Below are 20,008 nucleotides of genomic sequence, written 5' to 3'. Positions count from 1 at the left end.
GGGGGGGGGGGTGTAGGGTGAGGAGGAAGGAGGTCATGAGCGAGGGAAAAGGAGTGTAAGTGGGGAGGGCAGAGGAAGGAAGGGGGGCCAGAATTGCCAGAGAAAACAGGGGTGTGGGAGTGCGTAGGAGCGAGAGGAAAGAAAGAGAGAGAGAGAGAGAGAGAGAGAGAGAGAGAGAGAGAAACAGCGGGAGGGTGAAAGAGAAAGAGAGGTGATGGCGGTGGTGGTGGTGGTGGAGGAGGAGGAAAAGTGAGAAAAGGAACACAAAAAAAGCAGCAGTGAGAAGCGGAGATAAGTGCCTCAGCAAAAAAAAAAAAAAAAAAAAAAAAAAAAAAGAAAAAAAAGAAAAGGAAACACAGATACCAAAAAGAAACACCGCAAGCGCTAATAACAACCTGTCTCTGAGCAACCGCAGAGGAGAAGCCAGAGAGGATGTGATTGAGAGAGAAACAGGGAGATATCATGAGCGATAGAGACAAACAGAGAACATGACAGAGAGAGAGAGAGAGAGAGAGAGAGAGAGAGAGAGAGAGAGAGAGAGAGAGCAAAAACCACACAGCGGCAACAGTAGTACAATAAGAAGAAACACACATCAGAGCTAGAAATAGCTGAGGAGAAGCAGCACGGTGTGGCAGTGGGGGGGGGACGGGGCGGATGGGGAGGGGGGACGGGGCGGATGACATACAGTAGTAGGAGGTGGTTTCAGCTACATGGAGACACGAGCCTGAATCCATGGCTTATTGCAGTAAAATGCTACGGTGCTCTATAATGACCAGCAGGAAGAGCAAACTAAAAAGGGAGTGTGTTTCCGTCGTCGGATCCTCCCTTCATAGTCTCTCATGGGGCTCATGCTTGAAACTCCAACGCATGACATTTCCAACCAAAATCTCAAATTGCATCTCAGGCAAATGACCTTTTATTTATGGTGCCACGGGACAACGATGCTGCGGTTTAGAAGAGGACCTTTGTGCGCTAAACAGTAGGCTCTTCAGTCTGCCAGCCCGCTCTTACCTATCTTGGCTCCTTTCTTGAGCAGGGCGACCACCACCGACGTGTTCCTGCAGCCCACCGCCCTGTCGAGAGGACGCATCCCGCTGTAGTCTACGTGCTCTATCATGGCCCCGTGGTCCACCAAGAACTGGACCTGGAAAGACGGAAAGGCATGTGGTGAGAATAGTCAGGGGAGAGCAACCGGTGTGAAAACACGTGCATATCTATCTGGTCCAGGTGCCGAGTCCAAGAACTGCTACTGTGAATGATATTTCTCATCTGCTCCAGACTCCAGTGAGAATTTCTTCTTAATTACTTAAAGAAAAGTACAATATTTCAAACCCAAATTGGTTCTTTGTTAAGAACAGAGGGATCAAAACAGACTCAGATGTGCAGCACAGAAGAAATGGCCTCACTTACACCCATAGCTGTGTCTGCAGCCAGCTGGATAACTGCTCATATTCAACAAATGTTGCATGTTAAATGTTGTACTTTTCTTGATGAAATACAGAAGTCTAAAAAAAAAAGCAAGAATTTGCAACTGAGAAGCTGAAGCTAGAGACTGTGGACTGTACATGTATATTTTATTTTGTTGTTAACTCTGTTTTGATTTTAGAAACAATAATAACAATAATATAATATTAAACTATTGATACAGCACTTTTCAAACACAAGTTTACAGAGACATAAAAACAGAAAACACACAGTGCAATTACATATTAAAATAGCTTCAGCGCAATCGGAAAATGGAAACAGCGAAAGCAGAAGGGATTCTCCAAAATCATTTGCCAAAATCAGTGACGTCTGAGATGCAGACGGTGACAGATGGGTGAACAGATGAACAAATAACAATAGAACACGAGGAAATGATCACGCTCCTCCGCTGACCTCATGATATGAAACACTAGATTAGTAATTTGTCTCAAGGCTCAGGTGATGAAAAATAAGATAACAGCTGACATACAAGTTTTTGAGCACCAATAATTTTTTTCTGTATATTACATTGAAGAAAAACGAACATGTTCTTCTACAGAACCTTTTTTTTTCATGTAACAAGAGAGGCCAAGGTTCACAATCACAAGCTGCCGCACAAGGACGAAATAAACTAATTAAAACTGGCGAAATGATTAAATCTAGTAAGAAACTAGTGGATCAAAAATAAGCAAAGAAGAGCACTAATCTGAGCGTCTGATTATTACTTAACTGTTTTTAACGCAGAGTGCTACGGACACGAATCAGTCGAGGTTCAATACCCAGCCCTCACTCACCACTTCAGAGTCGCCGTAGAAAGCCGCCAGGTCGAGGGGCGTGCGTCCGTTCTTGTCTGCGTGGTCGGTGGCGGCTCCACTCTCCACCAGGCAGCGGACGACAGGCAAATGGCCTTTGAGACAGGCCCAGCTCAGAGCCGTCAGACCCTCCTTATCCATCAGAGACAGGGAGGCTCCTGCAGAAAGAGACACAGCCAACCGGCTTTCACTCTAAATCCTTTGTAACCACTAAGCATTTTATAAGTAAATTCTTAATTCATTTTAATGCATTTTTAAAATCTTGCTAATTCTATTTGGCCATGATTACTGTATAAATAACTTTAATTACCCTGATTCTTATTAATGCAGCCTGTGTGTTTTTGTATGAGAGACTATGGGGTTTAATGTTAAAAAATTGAATATTTAAACAGGAATTGCTGTCAAAAAAAAAAGCAGTAGTATAATGATTGGAGTTAAAAAGTCACATTAAGTTTCAGTAGCCTTCAAATTGAGCATCCACTGTCATTTGGACTTTTATACTGTATTTCTTACATTACCATCAAACTTTTATACGAGAAAACAGGACAAGTGGTTGCACATATTTATTTCCTCAGCTATTAACTCATTGAGCATCTGTTGAGATATTCTGTATAGTATTTTAATAAAGTCATTTGGGAAAATCCTCCTGTTTATGTATGTATTCATGCTTGTGTTTACAATGTTGTATTTGTAATTTGGTTTTAGTTTTGCATGAAAATGCCCATTAGGCAAATGAATAATTAAATCAACTCAACTACAATTTGTTCGAAGCCCTAGTTTGTTTGTTTTTTTTTAAATCACAAATATGATAATTTACCTTGGGCTAATAAAAACTCCACAGTTCCCAGGTGTCCCTCTGAGGCGGCCATCATTAGAGGGGTGCGACCCTGCTTGTCAGCCAGGTTGACATCTGCTCCGTGTGTGAGGAGGAGGTCCACGATCTAAAACACCGAAATACAGCATTCATGTCATTTTACAGCAAATGGACGTCTCACTTGCTTAGTGGTTAGTGGTTTCCGCTTCTTTACTGACAGGAGGGGAAGAGACCAGGCAGACAGCTCACCTGCCAGTGTCCCTGTCGGACGGCACTGAACAGCGGGACGATGCCGCGTCTGTTGGGTTGGGCCACAGCTGCGCCCTGTTCCAGTAACAGGCGACAAACCTCCAGCTTCCCCCGACCAGAGGCTGCAGTCAGAGCTGGACACACACACACACACACACACACACACACACACACACACACACACACACACACACATCACAATGAGGAGAGAGAGGAAGGTAAGCAGGGTAAATGCAGTATGCACAAAGTGCCTTCATGCATGCATGGGTTTTAAACAGAAATTATAATGTATTTTGGGGTGGGTTAAGTCCGCACCCCTCACCACTTATCTCCTTCTCCTCATCCTTGAAATCTAATGTCTAATGTAAAATATAAATCTGCAGTAAATGATTTTTTGGCTACTTGGTGGCACTGGAAACAAGTTATACACAAAAGATCACCTTTTAAATTGATATAGCAAATTTATCAACATAATCATTAATTTAGAGTCCTGTCTGTGTCCACCTGAGTAATCCCAGTCAAATATTAACTCTACTTTAGCTCTGTTTCTGATCTCTATTAAATCCTGAGTGAAACACCTGACTCTTTAGCTGCTAAATACTCCACTATGTTCACGATGCTATTAAGGTGGTAAGAGTGAACCAAAACAGAGAAGTTACGACCAGAAAGCTAAACAATGAGTTGTAACCCACTATAAAGCTCAGTTAATCCAGTGATAGCTTCAGATTCAGGTTCATAATCAACCTGTTTTACATTGTCCATTTGTTTTCACACTGTCATTTTGTGCACTGTTATTAGAAACATATTGATTATAAGCTGATTTAAAGCAAAATCTGACCACAAAAAATGCAGAGAAGAGAAGAAGAAAAGAGAAGAGAAAAGAAAAAGAGAATAAGAGAACAGAAGAAGAAAAGAGAAGAAGAGAAGAGAAGAGAAGAAGAGGATACACTTGAGACCTTTTGGGAGCAAAGGCCTTTGAAAAGACATCTTCTTGAATGTAATGACTATAATTGGAATAATTAAAGTCGAGTGAATCCATGTCTTATGATCTGAGTGGTAGCAGGCCTGGAAGGGTGACCCTGGTCAGCCTGCTGCAAGATCCTTTTAATACACACAGTTCAGTAAGTGCATGTGTAGCCTACACGCTGTGCATGCTGCAAAAGTAAAGAATAATGTATTTCAGTGGACCTATCCAGCAACTCTGGGATTAGAAATCATCTTCAAGAATAACCCTAAAGGAGTTTTTTAAATCGAAAACAACTGGACTAGGTTATTTGTCTGTGAAGACGTTTCACCTCTCATCCAAGAGGCTTCATCAGTTCGTGTACGCATCTGACCAGGCTAGGACTGGTCCTACTTTCTGGTGTGGAGACCCAGGTATTTAACCTCTTGTGGGCGTTCACAAGGATGATGATGTCACTGGTTCCCTTTTGTGCTCCAAGTGTCAACGACAGTCGTTTGCATGACTGTCGTTGGTGGAAAATTGCATCTTCAAGAATAACTGTCGTCCTCCTGATCCTTTATAAACAATGAAAGCACGGCTGAGTGAGAACAAGTCCCCTCTCCATATGACAGCGAGAAGCAGCCTCTCCAACGCTCCAGCAGGGGAATAATGCTCGCAATGAGGTTTCATAGCTTTAGGTTACAATGATACATTACATTTCTCAACACCCTGCCACAGTGCAATCAGACTAGTCATTTCTAAAGCACCCTAGAGCACACTCATCCTTCCCCCCTCTCCCTCCTCAGTGTGAGCCCAGCCCTGTCTCTGCTCCAATGACACCACTGCACTGCCATCAGCATCTGACGCAGCAGCAGCAGCAGCAGCAGCAGCAGCAGCAGCAGCAGCAGCAGACACACACAAGAAACGATCTCTCATATCCGCACTGCAGCGCTCTGCCTCACAGTGTCACACAGAAAAAAGCCTCTCACAAAACACATCACAGATCCTTAAAAACATACGTCTCAGGACAAACTAGAGTGTGTTACATTTGTCCATGGACTTCACAGCTACATGAACCATTAAGCTTTCACAGTCATCTGTCCGTACTGAATTCAGGCTTTTATTGGTGTGATGTCTGGGCTACAGGAAGTATTCCCACCTGTCTCCCCCCACAGGGTGTCAAAGTTATTGATTTGAGCCCTCTCCACCTCCTCTTCATCTTTCTCCGGCAGGTCCAGCAGGTAGGACACGATCTGACGGGGAACAAGGTTCAAGATGACACAGATTAATGTCCAGGTTTATGACAGTCCAAGAGGTTAAATACAAATAAATACAATAATTATTATTATATACAAAATAAAACCACTTATTTTAAAGCTTTCCTTTTGAATCTGTTGTAATCTGTTTGAAAGGCTGAATTTTAGAAAACTGACAATCATCATTAGTAACGACACTGACCACCAGACTTTGGTCAGTCAGTTTCACAAAATTATAATTATCATAGAGCAACAAGAAGGAGTTACCACATATCATAACTCATATTATAACTGTATTTCCATTTAACTTCTTTTCTCTTCCTTCCTGCTTTCTCTGTTTCCTCTCCCTCCTTTCACTCTTTCTCACATTCAAACTGGTATAACTGGTATACACTTCTATAGTGCTTTCTCTCTCAAGCCATTAATGCTTCACCACCTGATTCTGCTTCTCCTGGCTCTCTGACCCGCCCTGCCGTACCTCTGTGTATCCCATACTGGCTGCAGCGATGAGGGCCTGCTGGACTGCGTGGCTCTTGGTGAAGGCCGCCTGTTGTTGGGTCTGTGGTGACTGCTGCTGCTGTTGTGGCCCCATGCTCCAGTCACACTGGATGAGGAACTTCACCACCTCCATGTGGCCCCTCAGCGCCGCGTGAACCAGAGCACACTGCCCATTCTTATCCAAGTGGTCCACCTGGCGACAGGACGAGGGGGGGTTTGATCAGGTACACGAGTAAACACAGGAGGAGGTGGGACGGAGGGAATTTTTCTGTGCAGTTTCATACCTTCGCTCTCCTGCGGCAAAGTGCGGTCACGATGGCCATGTGTCCCCCGGCGGCAGCGTAGCCCAGCGGTGTGAGGCCACTTTCGGACGGGGCGTCGACAGAGGCGCCGAACTCAAGCAGCAGAGCCACCATGTCCATGTAGCCCAGGTGGGAGTGGACGCACAGGACGGGGGCATTGTTCAGCACCTCCGTACGGTAGTTCACATTGGCGCCGCCCAGCATCAGTAACCGGCTCACCTGGAAGACGTGCAGGAAATAAATAAAAAAATGAAGTAACACAAAGTTAGCACTGCATAGTAAAGCTTCAAATATTGAAAAGCAGGAGAGAGGAAGACTTCTGTGATGCATATTTCAAGAGTTACTCTTGATTTGGTACCCAGAACATGTTGAAATATTCTTTCTGTATGACTTCTCTCTGCCATGTTAGCGCCTGTACCTTGATGTTGGGAGTGTAGAGGTTTCGAAGTGAAGAAAGTGCAGCTGAAAGGCCCTCCGTGCTGTAGGATACCCACAGGCCTTGCAAGATAGATGAGGAAACCCCGACTTTCTTGCTGAGACCCTTGAACAGAGAGATAGAGTGTAAATATTCATTACTTTGGCACCAGACCACAGCTGTGTGTGTGTGTGTGTGTGTGTGTATATAGATGTATGCAGAGCCACATAATAGTATACCTTGAAGATATGTGCTTTGAGGATGTGATGGCCCAGCTCAATAGTCTGCTGTCTGTTCAGCTTGTTCTCCTGCCGAGAAAACCAGAAGGCCAGTAGGGTGTGCCCGCTCCTGCAGGGATGACAAACGCAGAATCTTTCAATACCTGAGCCTGAGTCATCGGGTCATTACGTTGTGTTATCGTCTACACAGTTGGTGCAATCGGTTTTTAATTATAGAACATGAAATAAAATGTTCTATAAGACTTCCTCTGTAGGATAAAAATAATGTACCTGTGACTAACAGGGAGATTTCTCTTTATACAGAGTCATGGATGTGGCTTTAAAAGTACTAGTAGTGCTGGTAGTAAGTAAAAAAAGAGTGATGAATAGTAACTAACGTACATATATTTCAAAATAAATGCTTAAAGATGTAACTCTAATTTTTGTTTTTAATCAAAATCCTGTTAATTCTACTTTTTGAAAAACAGATTTCTGAACAACCTCATCCATAAATTCATCCACAACTTCCAAAAATAATTTGTCAGTATAAAGCAGTGCATTCTGGGTGATCAACCCCCCAATAAAACCTTGTTTTAATTCCCTTGCGTTTTATGGCCCCTCTCAGCTTCCTCCTATCCAGATGTCCTGTTTCCAGATGGGATAATTAAAACTCCTGAAGCAAAACGCTAAAAAATTTCTTTTCTTAAAAATTGCTGTTTTCTCCTGATATCATTCACGCCACCATGTCTCCTGCCTGTCCTCACCTTGGATCACAGAGGAACTTTGTCTTTTCTCCCTCTTCTCTCCAGATCAACCACTCCCTGAAGGAGGGGTGAACAAACATCCTTGTGCCGTCCCTCCTCTTCACCAGGAAGACAGACAGGTTGTCCACACGTTGCTGGAAATCCTCCCAGTCCAGTGTTCCCTACAGCCACACACATCATCTCCATGTTATTTTGGACACCGAATACTGTTTCGTACAGCACTGACACAGTGTTTATGTCAACAGCTGATATTAGACGTGGTCTCTGTGCATGGAAACAAGCCATCACTTATTGTTTTTAGAATCTAAGTTATCTATCTATGATCATAGAAGAAGTGTTAGGTGTCCGACAACACTGTGCATTAACACTCTCACTGACAAAACAATACATGTCGACGTCGCTCATTCCACCCAAAAAGAAAGAGAATCCTTGCTCCATCTGGAACTCATTAAATGAATTCAATATAATTTGAATTTATCTATTTTTTCATGCAAATAAAAAAAAAAGACTGTTAAATCCACTGAAAGCTTTAATCTTAATTATTTAACATTAAATATTCAATAATATGCAACAAGTCAAGTCAACAAGGTATTATCTCTAAACAGTTTTGCACCCACAAACTAAGAGGAATAGCTTGATCAGGACTGTGTGGGTGTGGTTTGAAAACCAAACCGCACTGTGTCACCTTTCTGTTATCTGAGCTTCAGCTTCAAACCAGTGAGAAAATCACAGAGCGGACAATAAATATTCGTGATGGTGAAGAACTATAAGATATGGTGCGTTCATGTAAGACCGGACCTCGTCGTTCATAGAAAGAAGCCTATTCAAAAATACATTTTCAGGGCCTTTAAGTGCGTTTCTGTGCTACACAAACATCTGACACCATTTTATGAATTTCGATTGAATTACCGACTCATTGACTTTAGCTCGATGGAGTAAACGCACAGATTAGCACGAGATTACTGCACAAGGTAACTAAAACCCTTTTTTAAACCCAAATTTCATACATATTAAAATTCTGCTCTTTAAATGTTGTACTTGGAAAATTGACTTTGATACCGACTGGATCACCAGGGCCATTTGATAATACTTTAATTCTTTTCAAGAGCTTGAGATATGAACCTTTTACTATCCACTGCTCCACCTGTGGGAGACTAAGAGCTGCTCTGAAAATCTCTAGGAAGTTACAACATGCAACATACAATATGTACTGTGCCTATTGATTACAGCCTTTTCTGGTCTTTCTTAAAAAGAACACTGTTCTACAGTTACCAAGGTACAATTTACAACAGTGTATACTACAGAAACATTAAAAACATACTCCCTACCTTTCAAACAGTGTAGCTGTCTAAAGATCAACAATACTAAATCTTTCTCATTCAGGCCAAACCCCACAAAACGAGAGCACGAGGTCTTGTATGCTTAAGAATTATTACCTGCAGTGAACCGGAGTTGATGGCCTGATATATCTGCTCGTCGGTGAGCGGGTGAAGCGAGGCCACGGCCACGTTGAGCAGAGGAAGTGCCCGCTCGAACGACGACTGCGTGGGGAAGCGCATGTTGCACTGCAGCAGGTACACCTCAGCGAGGTTGACTGGAACCACCTGAGGAGGGAGGGCGAGAGTCTGAATTACAATGCTGATTTTCCTTTGGATCAGCTCTACAGAACGATGAATAATGGATCGTGTTTGTGAAGCACATCTTCAACTATTCCACATGGTCTTCCTCAGAGAAGAGAAATGTGAATTTATTGGTTGCCATTTTTCATGGAGCCTGCGAGCCTGCTTTTGAATACTGAAATTAAATGAACCTGGGGGTGTGAGATAAAATATTTCATTATGAAACACACACTGAAACAATTCAACAAAATTATTTATCAAAAAGGTGTTTGATTCTGACTGTCAAAAAGAAGATTTTATTACACTACTTTTACACAAAGCATCTCAGGGTGCAGGTAAATAAAAGCAATGCCTTTCCAGTGGGGCCGTTGCAAGTTATGAGCAACGAGGTATTTAGGTTTTCAAAGTTTGGCACTGTGGGCTTCCACATGCAGACAACTCGAGAACCCCCACCCAACATCTCCCCTCGCCCCAACTGCTATGTTGTTTGTTCACATTTTGGCAAATTGGCACCATTAAAGTGTGCTGAATTAGCTATTAGCAGGTCCTGTTTGCAGTGTACCCATGAATCTACAGACAACTATCACTGGCTCACTTTGATGCTGAAGAAAACTTAAAAACATGATTATTCTCAGGCGACTTCTGCTATTATTTCTAAGCAGGTTTATGGACATTTTTCGTGACGGACATTGAAGATAGTGATCACCTCGGAGAGGATAAATCACACTACATCTAAAAAGTCTGTGTGATATGTCTGTGTGTTAAGATTTGACTTTTGAGTTATGACTCGAATGATGCAAATTGAAGCAATCAGGATTTGCAGGGTTCCTTCATTTCAGTTGTTTTTAGAACACCTTCCTGCACTTGTCCCTTTCATCTCAAACCGGTATCTTTGTCTCACGCCTCTGCCTCTCGCCGTTGAAGAGGAACGCCTCACAGTTTGAAAACCTCTGCTTTACATACGCCACCTTAAGCCGACCCTGTGAAAACCCATTAAACCGAAGCAGTAATGCCGCACCTTATAGCTGGAGCTTTTGAGGACAAGGTAGCCCTTCTCGATGAGGTCAAAGGTGAGTTTGAGGTACAGATAGGAGCCCTGACTCAGGGCCTTGAGGTGGGCGCTGAGCTTGCCGAAGGTGGTGTTGTCCATCTTGCCGTTGAGCGAGATGTTGTTCTGGATCTCTGGGCTGCTGTGGATGCGGTGCAGGATGTAGCCCTGCAGGTCCTGGTCTATGGCGTCGTTCTCCTCCAGGCTGTCCAGAGAGATGCGGTGGAACGGCAGTGCGTTGGTAATCTCCTGAAGAGACCCAATCGTTTCAGTCAGGTGACATCCGTTCAGACATTTTGATATATTTGACCACATCCTACATACTTACTAACAAAGGTGAACGAACTCACATGCAGGTCAAAAATAAAGTACAACATGCGATGAGGAACTTTATCTTTCATTCATGAGGAAGAAATAGGTATAAAGTGGGGGGAGACAAATATAGCCAAGAGAGAACCAATACAATTCTGATTTCATTCATATCCTCTGCATAATGTGCACAGAGGAAAAAGGAAAAGGTCAGAGACAAAGAGGCTACAGTTGTACTCGAGACAAATCTAATACTGTCAGTTAGTGGCTTCTAGTTGATGCAAAAATAACCCACTCAAAGTGTTATTTAACCCTCGCTGGCAAATAAAAACTAGTCCCTCCATTCTGGATTTAAAAGATGCAAGCAGTGAGATCCACTGTCATCAATATATCATTTGTCCTCTACCTGTAATGTGGTTCTGACTGTGACCACAAGCTTGAGCCAGGGAGGGAACTTGTTGATGGTTTTGGTGAGGAAGGACACGATGGTGTCTCCGTAGTCTGGCTTGTGGAACTCTGCCTCATTCAAACCGTCGATGAGGATGATGAGGTCCTCCTCGGAATTGATCTTCCTCTCTGAAAAACGTGAAAACAGACATAGGTTTAGGAAATATTTTATATAAATGATGGACTGTAATGAAAAACTATCTGCAGTTTGAGCTTCAAGGTTCATTCTTGACCTTATAAATAGCAGATTAACCGGAAGAAAGAAAAATATTCTCAGCACAGGCACAAGGTCCAATTTACTTTCAACCACATCTCATGGCCTTCCTCTGCAAATGGCAATTGCTTAATAGTCATAAGCTTGGAAACAAGTTTGGAGTAAATTGTTTTTTTTTTTTTTGTCATACCTACTTTTTCTATATGACAAAAAGTTTTAAATTTAACTATATATTCAAAAATGAATCATCACAGGTTTTGCTTTCATCTCTATTTCAAATGAAGTTTTCAGTGAAGCTCGGGTTTGTTTTAATAAGTCAGGAGGCTTAGAGGAAATTCATACACTGAGATCATGAACTTTAATCTTGATTATATTGAGAACACTGTGCACAGGAGGCAAATAATATCATGCACCAAGGACTTGAGTCAAAGTATAAATTGGAGGCCGACGTCCGAACAGGCATCAATTATAATTTGCCTAAAGCGCAGTGTTTGAATGGTGAAGTAAATGACTTCAAATTATTACAAAATCCAGATCATTATATGGAATGTGCAAAAGTTCAAACCAACAGAGCAAATAAAACAAAGAGGCAGAATAACATCGAGAGGCCTTTAAATCACTTTGAGCTATAGACGTCTGCACTTTTCAAACTACAGTCATCTAAAGTTTTTATGCAGTGGATTATTATTTACTTTATACAGATGATCTCATACATCCAGTTTCCATGGAAGACATGGATACAATGCAAATGTCAGCTCACAGAATAAAGTCTGTGTTGCATATCTGTCATTTTAAAAAGTGCCCAGCCCTTTGCTGGAGTTATATACATGTATAAATACATTCAGATATGAGAAAGCTTCCATTCAAATCACCATGTATGATGAAATATTCAGATCCTTTCCTTAGGTAAATGCATTGATACCACAATGTAAAACTAAAATGGCCCCTGTGACTGATACTTTATTTTGTATTACATTATTAATACAGTTGCATCAAGGTGGAGATACTTTTAATAATTACTCAGCAGTAGTAGGTAGTTTGATCTGTTGAGTAAGATCAAACCAGAGGATCATGAGATGATTAACGTGGGAGGAAAGAAGAAAAAACTAAGTTCTGATATATTCATTTGGATTTGTTTTGGCAGATTTCTCCAGTCTGCGATACCTCTAGTTCTTTGGGGATCAAACAATGACTTAAATTAAACCAACTGAGAATTTTAGAGAAGAAATGACTCTGGATGAACGTTTTACAACTTATGTATTGTGTGATAAGAGAACACAACCACACGCTGTTTTTTATTTTTTTGGAAGAGGTAAGAAGCCAAAAAAGGTCGGGAAGCGCTGGTTTTTAATCTGAGGAGTAAAAACTAACGTCCGCTGTCAGATAGATGTAGTGGATTATGTCACTCTGAAGAACAGAACAACATGAAATAGAAATACTCAAGCAAAGTATCTAGGATTGTACCTAAGTGCAATGGTTGAGTAAATGTACTTAGTTACACTGTTCAACTGTCTCACCTTTGTAAAGTGCGTCCAGGGGTTCTAGGACCCCCCTCCTGAAAGAGGCCAGGGGGTCCTGGACGCAGGAGCGCAGACTCAGGATGCTCTGTAGGTGCGGCTCCCTCAGCATCTGCTCCCTGTAGGCGACGAGGTGCGGCGAGCGGCACAGCAGAGCCGCCACGTTGTGCACAAACTCCGGCACCAGGCAGGTGTAGGCGTTATCTGCCTGGCAGTAGTGGTACGCCACCACCTGGGGGCGACAGAGAGTTGAGGGAAAGATTGCAGCCCGGTCAGTGGGAAACATATGGGCATTTCCACTCCCTCCTGGTAATCCTAACCTTGACCAACCTTTGGGTATTGCAAAAGTGATTGAAGATCAGTGTCAAGGAGCCTGGGAGTCCGATGACACAAATTCAAAAATAACACTTTTTTTTTTTTTTTTCTCGGCTCTACTGGTGCACAGCCAGTTTTCCCAGCGTCTACTACGGCTACAACTCATTTGAGATTGAGTCAACTTCATGGTGGATGATTGCAGTATAATGAAACATAATACTTCTCGTTTCGCTGTACGGTTTTAGCCATTAATAATTCATGGTTTCCGCCTGCCAAGAGAGACTGATTCGGAGTCAGTGCATGCATGCTCGTGTGTGAGATGACTGTGGCACGAAGGAGTCAAGTGTTAAACCGTCATATTTCACAGCTGTGGACTTGAAACATGTTCAAATGAATGATTAAATGAACGAATGAATGAGTAAAAACGTTATCTTAGCATGGACATGTAGTGACATTGGGAAATAGCAGAAGGGCAGGTGGATTTTCTGAGAGGTCAGCCGGCTAAACAATAGCAGCAGGTGTGACCAGGCGATTCCTGGGGACTGAGAGATCACAGAGGGTTTGAATTTTCAGAGGCAGTGGCAGCGATCAGAGGCCAGTGAGAAAAAGGGAATGGGGAAAAAAAAAAAAAAAAAAAAGACTAATCAAAATGGAATGCTAATTTTTGGTCACAATGGAATAAAGGGCTTTAAAACAAAAGAGGTGAAAAAGGGAGTGAGCTCAATTATTAATGCACAGAGTTAACAAGATCTAATAGCTTGGCTGGGAAATGGCTTTCTGCAGGTATAAATATTTCATAAGGCTCCCTGGCAAAGTTGTTTTTTCTTTTTTAAACACATCTGCATAATGCATCAGGCTGGGACTGGGGATGCAGATGGCTAAGCAACGGGGGGGGGCACCGAGGTGCAACAGCAGACAGGAAAAAGAGCGGGAATAAGAGCCGGTCTCACACATCATATAGGTTTACAGTTGCAGGGAGGTTACAGGAAGTTAAATACCCGGGTAATTTAAAAAAAAAAAAAAAAAAAAAAAAAAAAAAAAAAAGAGCGTCACATAAATTATGCTGAAATTCTTAAAAAGGTAAAAACAAAGTCGCAGCTTATCTCCACCTGTTTTGAAGTCTGCCACCTACAGAGGAAGCTCCGCGTGAGTTGTATGAAACGTGGACTTTCTCTCAAAAGCCTGAAACCGTATCGTTTCTGACAGAACCTGCGGCCATGTCCGCGCTCCTATTATGGAGAGGCATTTTCAAAAGAGCGTATCATTGGCTATCCTACCACCTCTGTTGCCACCAACGGGAAAAATTAAGACATAAAAAGGAGCCGTTTTATATTATCTCGCAGTTTTTCAATTAGTGCCAGACTGTAGCTGGGAAATTTCACGCTGAACCAGAAACACAACGGAAATTTAATGCTATAATAAGATGACCATTGTAGTGATAGAACTATGTTTCCTTTGATGAAGAAAAAACGAAAGGAAAAAAAAATAAAAACTGACAATGCTGTAGTATGCAAATAGGGCCCTTGACACAATATTTGGCAAATGGATATATTTTTTTTCATTTCACACCGCTGTGAGAGGAAAAGGGGGAAATGGAGGTGTGTGGGGAGGCAGAAATGTTCCTAAGTGGCTTGGGATTGTGCACTTATCTTCTCGTAAAATATGGCAATTAAATGAGAGCTGGAGATTTCACTTTAAATCACTACAAGCGCACTTATTTTAGGAGTAAATGGCTGAAAAATAGATCATTTGCATTTGTAAGAGAAAGCAATGGGAGGAGAAAGAGTCGAAAACGCACCAATCGACCATCAGAGAGTATTTCAGTATTTAGAGACAATTGTTCAACCGATTTTCTTTTGGAAGACTTGAGGGTGTTTTCGTGTGTGTGTGTGTGTGTGTGTGTGTGTGTGTGTGTGTGTGTGTGTGTGTGTGTGTGTGTGTGTGCGCACATGGTCCCAGGTGTATCTGGTACCTGAGACGCCAGCCTCCTCATGGCTTCTTCCTGACGCCGCCTCATCTCTGGGGTCCCGGGACAGCTGCCTCCTCCCAGGGTGCCATGCGTGGGCTGTGGCTGGGTGAGAGGGAGCCCCTCTCCATCTGGACACAAGACAACACACACACACACACACACACACACACACACACACACACACACACACACACACACACACACACTTAGTTATTCTCAAAACAAAGCGCCTTCAGCTCACACGTAAAGATGAGTGGATGCCTTACGTTTGGGTGAGGCCTGCGGGCTGTCGGAGGCGATCTGTCTCATGCGGGTGCCGTGGCAGCTGAGAGCCACCAGGCGAGAGATGATGGCGGTCTTGCCGAAGCCGATGTTGCCGACCACTACCACGCCGCGGTTGGTGCTGGCGTTGGGGCTGTTGAGGTGGGCGTCGATCTCCTGGAAGAGCCACTCGCGGCCCGTGAACACGGAGTCCATGGTGATGCTGGGCACCTCAAACAGCAGAGGTTTGAGGGCGATGTCTTGAGGACGATAGGGTGCAAAACGCACTGAGGGGTCAGGGACACAGAAACCTGGTTAGTGGTATTTCAGCTATAAGCAACATTTCTGTTCTTCTACGCAGCCACATAAACACCCACATACTATATCTGTGCATAAACAACTGATAAGAGTGAACAGTTAGTTAATCAGAAAAATCTTTTTAAACATTTAACTACAACAAAACAAGGTTATTTCTGTTGATTTTAGGTGAATTTAACCTATATCTATATCTAATAAAGCATAAACAATGATATTTATGATATTTCACGTCAAGGATTGACATAATTGAAATAACAATGACCTGCATCTTATGAAATCAAATAGAAACTGATGAGACAGTGATACAGCAGTCTGTTGTAAAACGTTCTAGCTCGGACAGATTTGATTATTGTTGGAAAATGTTCACCAAGATCTCACTGTAAACTAAGGATTAAGAATAGGAATAATTAAGACAGAAAATTTCACCCAACTTCACAGAGGAAGTTCATACTGGTATTATTAGTTTGTATTATTCACATTATCTTCTTCTCCTCTTTGATTACAAACCTATATTTTGCAACAAAACACATCAAAATTAAGTGTGCCGTTTTATGTGTTTTGAAATTTGCAGAAAGTCAAGGGAGCGACTGCTCTAACAGCCACAGCCGACTGTTGATTTTACTCACTAGAGGGAGTCATTAAACTGAAGTCCTCCAGAGGTTGGGCATGTTTTCAGCAGAACATATGGACCATTAAAGACTAATGAGGCTAAAATGAATCTGGTATGAACTTCTGAAGCTGTGTGATAAATTCTGTGTAAAATTTAGTCTGCTGCTTCTGGGTGTCATCTCCTGGGTCTCGTCTTTTAAACTGATTTGAGCTTTGAGAGTGTGCTCTCTTTCTATCTGGTGTGTCGTTCCTTTAAATGTTAAATCAGCATCCGGTAATTATGCCTGATTTTTCCAATGTGAGTTGTACGTGAATAATACAAGTGCTGTGTGTGTGTGTGTGTGTGTGTGTGTGTGTGTGCGCGAACGCCACTCGACTAGACTGCTTTGACTTGTAAAAGCACCGGCCAGCAAGCAGGGGCGACGGTGAGCAGAACGTGCCGCCTGATGCAACAAATGAAAATTAAAGTAACTTACGTGACTGGGATTGCCAGGCATGGGTGTTATTAGCGGAAGCTGAGACGAACAGCAAGCAAAAGATAGACAGAGAGAGAGAGAGAGAGAGAGAGAGAGAGAGAGAGAGAGACAGAGAGAGACAGAGAGTGAGAGCAGAAACAGTAGTGAGAGAGGGAGGGAGGGAGGGGAGAGAGAAAAGGCAGTGAGGACAGGAATGGCAGCAGTGTGTCATAGCACCGGGCAAGGTGTAGCTCAATGACAAAAACAAAAAAAAACAAAAAACAGAAGAGGAAGCAGCAGGAGCATCATCACATCATGATGTCAGAAATAAGGGGAAACCACCAGACCGGGGTCGATTACTAATTGAAATCCTTTGAATTACACAGAACGTATTCTTCAGCATGTTTGCAGGGGAGGCTGCGGAAGGTATGCACTTTTGGGAGAATCTAATTGGTTCCATTGCGCCGGGCGAGATCAATCAATCCCCATAAAAGTAATTGAATCCAGTACTAGTAGTAATTCGACCCTGGGATGGGGAGACTCCGACCTCAACTCCACAGCCTATTGTGTGTGTATCACAGGCTGCCGAAGTTAGTCACATCTTGACAGACAGTAATCTACCTCAGTATAAGACAAAACCCAAATTTGGAGTGATTACACAGAAGCCTGAACAAAGTGTAAAATGGGATTTTTGTCCCAGTCCTTCACTGAGGTTAAATTTGATCAGATTCTTGCAGTGTGTTAGAAGAGAAATAGGCTGCTGGTCAGATGATAGCCGGTGCAGTAGTTCATTTCACACTCTGCAGCATACCAGCAATAAGCACACTGTGAGGCAGAGCTGTATGTGTCATACATTAGAGCGGCCGGATAAGTGCAGAATTTTTTATATGTCGGCAGATATTTCTTTACAGTGTGCAGGTACAGTTGAGCGAAAACTATATCATGGGCCAGGCAGGGGGCTGAGTGTTGCATTAGAGCTGTATGTCTTCTGTAAATTACTCCAGTGTGCTGATTTAGAGCATGGCTACAAAACATAACGAGCTTATATTGCTCTTAATGTATTCTTCTACCACACATCATCCTAAAGTGCAAAGCGTGACTCTTTTTCCAGGAATGCTAATTATAGTCGCGAAGAATGAGAGCGGATCATACAATACTTTTATACAATCAGCAATAAAGCACAAACAAATACACCTGAAAGTGGGTGAAAAGCTGTGCTCGCTTGATGCCGAGGACGTAGAGCCAGCGCTGCATTATGCTGCACTGAGCTCTGTGCCAGCTGCAGCCCAGTGTAATAAAAGACATTTCATCCATATTCCCCAGTCAGATTATTTTAGTGCTAACTCGACACACACACACACACACACACACACACACACACACACACACACACACACACACACACACACACACAGAGTCAGAGAGAGACTGGCTACCCTATTATGTCTATAATTCACAAACTGATGTAATATTCTTCCAGTTGGTTGTCATATTGTGAAAGAATGGACCTGATGCAACTGTGGTGACAGGAAAGGCAAAAAAAAAAATTCCCAATGCTGCCGTTTACAAAACCAAAGGCCAGTGAGGGAAGAGGCTAAATGCCCAAAGCTACTCTGTTTTAAGTGGCGCTAATTCAATTATCTTGGGTTGTGACTGAACGCCAAAGCCTCTTCTGTCCACATGGAATTACTAAACACGTGTTCGCACTATCGGGCACCATCCTCCTAATGGCAGAAACGATTACACCTCTCGCGCGCTAAGTCGAGCATCCTCTACTGCTCCACTGTGTCAGGTATTCCAAGAAAAACATGGCAGCCATGTTGTGAACGGGGGCTGAGGGAGTTGTTTCCAGGACGGTGAAAGCAAATGTGTTGTGTGTGTATGTGTGTGCGTGAGGGATGGATGGATGGCAGTTGCTCATAATCCTGCCCATAACACTCCCCCTCAGGCGACTTTGAGCAAGGTATCACCCCCCCTCCCCTCCATCCCTCCCTCCCTCCTCCTCTACCACCAACCCTCCATGGCCAGACGGAGCGAGAGTCTCAGACGTTTTAATTATTCACCAGGTGAGGATGACTCACGGTGGCTGAACAGCGTTGAGAAGGAGGCAGAAGAGGAGGAGGAAGATGAGCTGCAGAGGAGGAGAAGAGAAGAGGATGGGAAGTGGAGGACGGGATGAGAAGGGGAGGAGAAGAGGAGAGCAGAGCCGGGACGGCGGCGGAGGAAGAGCGGAAACGATGGGAGGAGGAGGAGGAGAAGCAGTTTAGATGATCGGTCTGCTTGCTGTTGAGGGGTCTGGGGAGTGCGGCGATGGGTTATCTTAGGTCAGACGAAAGACATTTCTTATGGCTGATGTGGGAGTTTGTGGATGTGTGAGTTTGTCCAAGGATATTTTTTTTTTTTCCCCTTTCTTTTTCTGCTGTCTGGTTTTTCAGACACACAAGTTAAAATTCCAGTCATTTCTTCGAGCACTGGCTGTGGAGCTACAGCTAGCATATGCAACAGGATCTTACATAATTTCTGTTTAAAAAAAAAAAAATCTAATCTTATGTAATTCGCACAGTAGGCTCAGAGCAACATAATAAACCAAAATGTGCCTATGGCTGATGCATTTGTTCAGAAAATATACTCTAATCTTCCATGTGCCTGCAAAGTTTCACTTAACACAGACTATTTTCTTGCTGCCGTACTATTTACTGACTTACCGTCATGTCTCACAGCCAAGCAGCAGAGAAACATTATGTCAATATGTTATATAAGAAGCAAAGCCTACAGCAGAACTCCCAGACAGACTTGCATATAACATCTCAACAAAATCATTTATCAGATTAAGAATAAAGGAAACAGATTGGTATCAAGCGAAGTGAACAATGTGGCAGCCAGAGACGAGATAATCGCATGAAACTTGTCGCTGTTTTGTTGTAAACGTGTTTGTGCACTGTCATCAAATCTAGACTGTTATCTAACTCCCTCGACTAAGACAGCAATAAGGGCCTTCTTTAGTCTGCGTTTGCTAAAAATACATGTTTACTATAAACAGTGCTGTTATTCTAATTAATGCGGACTGCAGCATCTGTCAATATTCAGTTAAATTATAAGGCTGGTGTTATTCTGTATTTCCCTATTGTCAACAAAGACCTTAGTCTGTCCTTGATTATTTCCTGATTCCTTAACTTATCTGTTTGTGAGTTT

The 20,008-nt window shown here is 42.8% G+C and overlaps 1 protein-coding gene across 9 annotated transcripts in view; it reads right to left on the bottom strand.

Annotated features, from left to right (window-relative positions):
- tanc2b (tetratricopeptide repeat, ankyrin repeat and coiled-coil containing 2b) overlaps positions 1-20,008 on the bottom strand; it is a 141,044-nt gene that overhangs the window by 7,867 nt on the left and 113,169 nt on the right. For 8 of the 9 annotated variants that reach the window (XM_087174400.1, XM_087174392.1, XM_087174394.1 and 5 more), the window contains 17 exons: positions 16,838-16,876; positions 15,440-15,721; positions 15,177-15,301; positions 12,890-13,121; positions 11,118-11,287; positions 10,373-10,651; positions 9,172-9,339; positions 7,736-7,896; positions 6,993-7,101; positions 6,757-6,879; positions 6,321-6,557; positions 6,017-6,229; positions 5,442-5,535; positions 3,340-3,473; positions 3,094-3,217; positions 2,259-2,434; positions 1,012-1,144 (listed from right to left, as the gene is read on the bottom strand). In XM_087174400.1, the coding sequence (XP_087030526.1) occupies positions 1,012-1,144; positions 2,259-2,434; positions 3,094-3,217; positions 3,340-3,473; positions 5,442-5,535; positions 6,017-6,229; positions 6,321-6,557; positions 6,757-6,879; positions 6,993-7,101; positions 7,736-7,896; positions 9,172-9,339; positions 10,373-10,651; positions 11,118-11,287; positions 12,890-13,121; positions 15,177-15,301; positions 15,440-15,721; positions 16,838-16,876 (2,799 nt within the window). The remainder of the gene's footprint in view (positions 1-1,011; positions 1,145-2,258; positions 2,435-3,093; positions 3,218-3,339; positions 3,474-5,441; positions 5,536-6,016; positions 6,230-6,320; positions 6,558-6,756; positions 6,880-6,992; positions 7,102-7,735; positions 7,897-9,171; positions 9,340-10,372; positions 10,652-11,117; positions 11,288-12,889; positions 13,122-15,176; positions 15,302-15,439; positions 15,722-16,837; positions 16,877-20,008) is intronic. The other variant, XM_087174393.1, reaches the window with a different exon arrangement.

This window comes from Seriola lalandi, unplaced genomic scaffold (genome assembly GCF_002814215.2).
Source record: "Seriola lalandi dorsalis isolate HSWRI2012SDOR001 ecotype SW California unplaced genomic scaffold, Sedor1 jcf7180002054346, whole genome shotgun sequence".
Classification (NCBI taxonomy): domain Eukaryota; kingdom Metazoa; phylum Chordata; class Actinopteri; order Carangiformes; family Carangidae; genus Seriola; species Seriola lalandi.
Note: the sequence above shows the minus strand (reverse complement) of the source record. Positions and strands in the feature narration are given on the sequence as shown.